This window comes from Centrocercus urophasianus, unplaced genomic scaffold (genome assembly GCF_019232065.1).
Source record: "Centrocercus urophasianus isolate 14NV4802_14NV808 unplaced genomic scaffold, USGS_Curo_1.0 seq_14, whole genome shotgun sequence".
Lineage (NCBI taxonomy): Eukaryota > Metazoa > Chordata > Aves > Galliformes > Phasianidae > Centrocercus > Centrocercus urophasianus.
Window position 1 is genome coordinate 27,610,708 of NW_024884586.1, and position 6,005 is coordinate 27,616,712.

At 34.7% G+C, this 6,005-nt stretch overlaps 1 protein-coding gene across 5 annotated transcripts in view; it reads right to left on the minus strand.

Annotated features, from left to right (window-relative positions):
* HECTD1 (HECT domain E3 ubiquitin protein ligase 1) overlaps positions 1–6,005 on the minus strand; it is a 55,797-nt gene that overhangs the window by 48,337 nt on the left and 1,455 nt on the right. For all 5 annotated transcript variants that reach the window (XM_042813394.1, XM_042813393.1, XM_042813391.1 and 2 more), the window contains exon 2: positions 4,930–5,254. In XM_042813394.1, coding sequence (XP_042669328.1) covers positions 4,930–5,069 — 140 coding nt within the window. In that variant the 5' untranslated portion in view covers positions 5,070–5,254. The remainder of the gene's footprint in view (positions 1–4,929; positions 5,255–6,005) is intronic.

Sequence of the window (6,005 nt, forward strand, 5' to 3'; positions counted from 1 at the left end):
CCGCATACAGGAGTGACATAACTCTAAACAAATAAACAACCACCAAAAACATCTGGCAAACCTGTAAGGGACATAAATCATGAATGACTTTTCAAACTTCATATGGGTAGAGCTGCCCTCTCAGCCTGTCAGTTTTATCATGACTGTTAGGTCTGTGAAAGAGCACTTTACCACTGTCTAAATTACAAAGATACTCCTAAAGCCAAAACAAACTTTAAAAATAGCATTTCAAATTCTTATCCCTTTCCCTACAAGAAAAATTGCTTTTCTGTCTGTATCTAATTTTGACTTACTGGGGTTATACAATTGTTTACTGAACAAAAATAGCACACACAGTACTGAGCTGCTCTCCCATTTTGTTATTTTCTCTCCACTATGCAACACCAAGCAAATTTTTTTGTTGTTACAAGTTAAGCAGCCTAAAGCAAGTTCAAGACAAACAAAGGAGTCTGTACTCATAAGCCATCAGGCTGATGTGGAGCTGAACTTCTCCACAGTCTCACTAGGTCATACCAAAGGAGACTTTTTCCACAAGAAGTTTATCTTACACTTGTTACTACACAGTAACAAATCCGTGGCGGAAATGCACCTTGTCTCTAGTGAATAAATGCTTCATGAAAGAACAAGGTATAATGTATTCCACCTTTTGATTGTTGAATTCAACAGATGAAATGTTTCCTTAGAAGTCTGTTAGTCAGTGTCATGGACAGCAATAAACAGTTTAAAGACCTTGAAACAACATATAATGTAAATTAAAACTAACATACTCATCTTAAAAAAAAAAAAGAAAAAAACACAAAAAACCACCCAAAACATGAAAGGATTTCTGTTTTACATGTTAGAACTCCAAATTCCAATCCTTTCTGCAATTTTTTTTTTATATCTGTGAAATAAGTTAATAACTCCTGATACCTCCTGTTGACCAAATCAGATGTGACTCAGGGTGGAGCCAAAATGGAAGACATCTTCTCTTTCCAAGCTCAACACTCCTCTGCACACCTGCACATATGCATTAATTGGCCTATGTATCTGTTCACAATAGGAAAGCTTTCACACAGACTTTACTGATTGTTACACTACTGCCTTGTTTTATAAGTTTTTTTTTAGAATTTAAGAAAATAGCATCTCACTAGGTACTTACTCTTACAGATAAAGAAAGCAGCATCACAAAACCTGTGTCTGAGGAATTTCCATTTTATTTCACCAAAATAAAGTGAAACAAAAGGGGAAGAAGAAAAGTTGCCACATGTTATTTGGAGAAGGCCTATAGTAATAATGGGGGACTGTAACTAATAGTCTCTGCAGGTCATCCCGTTGATGCAATACAACACTGTTTAACCACCATTTGGGACTAACACTTAATCACAATGAGTTTTGCTATTCCCACATTCAATGACTTTGCAAAACCACTTCTAGTCACTCATTGGGTTTCCACATCTCACACTACTGGCTGCTGCTGCTGTGGAAATGTTAAACATACTTGATGCAAAATGACTAATAGGAGCTGTGATTCATTATCACCAGAAGATGAATATGCCACCAATTGATTTTAACGCTAACACATGAGTAATGATAAAAGCAATTTAATTAGATGCAATTTATAAATCCAGGGAAAACTAAAGAAACACCAATTATTTGGTACTATTATCTGACACAGGATGCACACCCCACACGTTGTGATACTGCCACAGTACTGCACAAAATACAGCATCAGGCAGTTATGACCACTTTCATTTTTGTGATCTGGTCTGAAAGATTAGTTTCAATATCCCCCATTTTTGCACACAAATTATTAATTTTAGAATACATCAAACACATCTCATTTCATTGAGAGCGTTTGCAAAGCAGCTCTATTACTTCTCTTCAATATTGCAGTATAATGTTCTGAACCCATCATTTTTTTCTTTAAAATTTATTGTAGTTATTTCAGTTTATGATTATTCCTGCTAAGTGATAACTGTATACAATGGCTCATAAAAGACTGCAGAAATTTATCTGGAAACAATGTTGTGCTTTCAAGGAAAAGGCACAGCATTCATGTCGATATTTTTCATGTGCCTGTTTCACTCTGTCAGTCCTTACCATACGCAGCTTTTAATCACCAGATATACTTCAGTAGAAGTAGGAACTTTTTCTCATGTTGTAAAAGCAAATAATTTCATGTGTCAAAGAGGCCTGGTGCTAAATAATTGAAGTCACTCATCTCACTCATGCCTGAAATAACTTTTTACTTTATTCTCCAATAAATTAACCATTTCTAAATTCCACCTTTTGATTGTTGAATTCAACAGATGAAATATTTCCTTAGAAGTCTGTTAGTCAGTGTCATGAACAGCAATAAACAGTTTAAAGATCTTGAAACAACATCTGCACGGCATACAAAAGTTTGGGAACGCTCTCCTGGTTTAACAGAACAGAAAACAGTAATGTCTAGAGATTGTTTTTTTTTTATTACCAGAATCTGGTAATCTAGAATACCACATTCTAAATCATGCATACCTTGAAACCATTTTGAAAACTAGTTACTGATAAACGTGTTTGGCAATAGTGCTGTCAGATAGTTTCTTTTACTCTTACTTCTTTAAAAGCATTACTGAATAGAAACTTTAAAATAATCCTTGATATTATCTTCATTACTCTCTTTCAGGATGTGACAACGTTGACTTCTTGAACCCACTTGGAAAAGATTTTAAAAATACTTTTCAATTTCTTACAAGGAGCCTCAAAATAAAGAAAGTAACCTTGAAATGTAGGCTGTGATACAGCCTAATGAAAAGCTCTCCACTGAAGAGTGTATACTTCTCTCTACTTCTCCCACATTTGCAGTCACACTGTTCCACCTTTAGCGGTTATCAGCCACCTCCATACTCTGCTTTTATGCACTGTAAGAGCAGAAAACTGTCCAGCTTCCTTAGTGCATGTAATGAGCAGCGGCAGGTGATGATAAATGGGGGCAGTAGCTCTTCCTTTGAAAGGTGATGAACTGCTAGCACACCAAACACCACAGAACACCACAACCAGTGCACTAACAGTGCTAATTGGAAGGAGCAGTTGAAACTCTGCTGTAAAAATCATACAAACTGGCAGTCACACCCTGATAACATCCTTCCAACTCTCATTTTATTCTCTTCAGTTTTCTGTTTGAGGGAAGTTTACAACAATAAAACACATAAAACCAACTAATTAGAAGACCAGCAGAATTATAATGAAACTCAAAACAAACAAACAATGCTAAAAGATATTTTCCATGTTGTTTCTGTCATAGATTAGAATTAACTTTAAAACCATAGCACCGTGACATTAAAGCATGCATTCCATATACTAAAAAAAAAAACCAAAACAAAACAAAAAAACAACAACAAAAAAAAAACCAACCCACTTCAGACTGAATTCATTCATTTTGAAATGAAAGTTGGCTCCAAGAAAGATACAAAACCCCACCACTACTAGTTTATATTTTAAAAGCTGACATTTTTTTCCTGATTTTCAAATATACAGAAGATATCTATTCAAATGTTTATTCCCATAATTGTATTTATGTTCAAGATTAAATAGTTCAAGTGGAAAGTTCGCTTGAATTTGATCAAAAAAAAAAATCATTCTGAATTATCAAATTCTTTGTTTTTTTTTAATAGAGGTAAATTAATAAGTCACTAAATTAGCTGAAAGCATAGCACTGTCCTCAGGGACAGGAACAAAGTCCAATGCATCAATCTACTGTCCCTTTCAATTCCAAAATTTCACCCACGAGGCTTCAAGGCCAAGCTCAGCCAATTTCAAGTTCTAAAGCAGCATACAAGACTTTGATCAGCATTCCACAACTATCAGAAATCCCTGTTTTATGTATGATGCACAAATTTTACACTTTCTGAAAATAAAAGCAGTTATGAAGTGAAAGTTATGAAGTTATAACAGTCTGAGAGCTGTTCTCTTCTATAGGGCTAGAACAACTAAATGCTCCTAAACCTACACACCCACGAAGCAAAGTAAATGTGAAAGATACCAGTCATATCATGAAGGTTCTCAAAAACGGTTCTAAAAAAAAGGAAAGTGTGACTGAGAACAAAAAGATGGAAAGGAGGAGAGAAGCAAGAAGATCAAAATATGAACCAGGGAAGAAAAAAACTAACCAACACAACAGATCTCAGAAGACATGTCAGATTATGGAGCAGATGCAGGAGGATGATGGAAAGATTTCTAAAACAAACAAACAAAAAACCAATCCAAACAAAAAAGTAACAACACTGCTAATAAATACTAAAATCTCCGATTGTTTTTACTGCCTCCTCTTTCCATACTACTCATAGGAAGTAGTATAACAAAAACACAGCAACAGAAGTGATTACATCAGCACTTTGTGACAAATAGAAAAAAGGAGTGAGAACAAGAACTGGATACTTAGTGTACAGATGAGACAAGAAACAGAGCAGCGCAAAGACCAACCTTCTTCAAAGAAAGGACAAAGTATTTCTGTAAAAAGTAGATAATATCCGTGGTTTTGGTCTGCAGAGCTCAAAAAAGCTCTTAAGAAAAGTGTTGCAAGTGCATGGATACTTTTATATATATCATGATTGTTGTAACTCATAAAAAGTTTTTTTCCTCTAGCAGCACTAGGTAAAATACATTCTTCCTCCTTGCAACTCTGAATACATTTATTTAAATTAAACAGTCAAACCATGAGTCAGAACAGGCACTGTGAATCATTCACATGGCACTACATTTGTAATTAGAAAACAGTACTTTACACATTAGCAGACACTTCATAACAGATACTCAGGTTTGGACTGTAAGACCATTTTCAAAATTGAAAGTTTTTCAAGTTTAGAATGTTAAATTTCAACAATGTTGAATGCCATGAATGCTTAAGGTTATATGGGGCTATCAAAAGAGGAAAACAGCATATCATAAATGAAAGGCAAAACTACTTACGTTTCAAAACAGCGATCCACGTTGTCTGACATCAGAAGTAGCATGCATAGCTGTTCCAGCGCTATCAGCTGCATATCCCTTTCATCTCCCTGACCCATTTGCAGCCACTCCAGCAATGTGTCTGGGTCCACATCTGCCATGGCTTACCAAAAACAAACAACAAACAAACAAAAAAAAAAACACCACAAAAAACAACCAACAAGAAAAAAAGCCGCCTCTGCTTAAATTTAAAAGTACCAAAAATATCCTTTAATTGTTCAAGTCAGATAAAGTTGAATGCGATTAATTCCTCTCTTCAGCAGGCCCAGGCTCCTGCAGCTTTCACCTGGAAAGAAAAAAAAAAAAGACACACCAACAATTATCTTTATAGTATTTCACATTTGCTCTCCTCTAAAACATACAGCTTATTTTCAGGCTGACGTGAACACAACTTCCAAATATCTGACCAGCAATCCTTTCTTTTTTTTTTTGTCAAGCTTTATGAGTCAACTGTAATATGTTTGCTCCACTTTCTTGGAAACAAATCTCTGGATCCAGTTGACAAGCAAGACTTAAAGCCTTCTGTTATAAATAACTCAAAATTTAAAATATAAATAGAAAAATCATGCTTAACTATTTTGTATTTTCTCAGAGCTAATACAAAGACAAACACTGCTGTTGTGTCTGTTCCATTCCCTTTAATATATCTTTTTCATAAGCTACCCAACTTTCTGGAGGATGGATTCTCTCTCCACTCAAGTATTCCAATACAAAAAGACACCAAAAGCCATATTTCAAATGAAAATTACACAGCACCAAAACAAATTGAGATGAAAGACTAAAGACGAAAAATCTTCACAAATTCAGCTTCATCCAATAAAATAACTCTGAAACGTAATAAAAAGAAGCTTAAGTCAAAGGAGAAAAAAGATACTTTCAGGATCACTTCTGTTTTTAAGTTTCTTTTTTAACTAAAAAAACATACACAAGTCACATTTTTTTTAAGCACAATGAATAATTAAAATAATTCACATACTTATAAGGAAAACAACATTATTTGTTGGCCCAGTGCCACAGTTGTACATGCAAACTGAAGA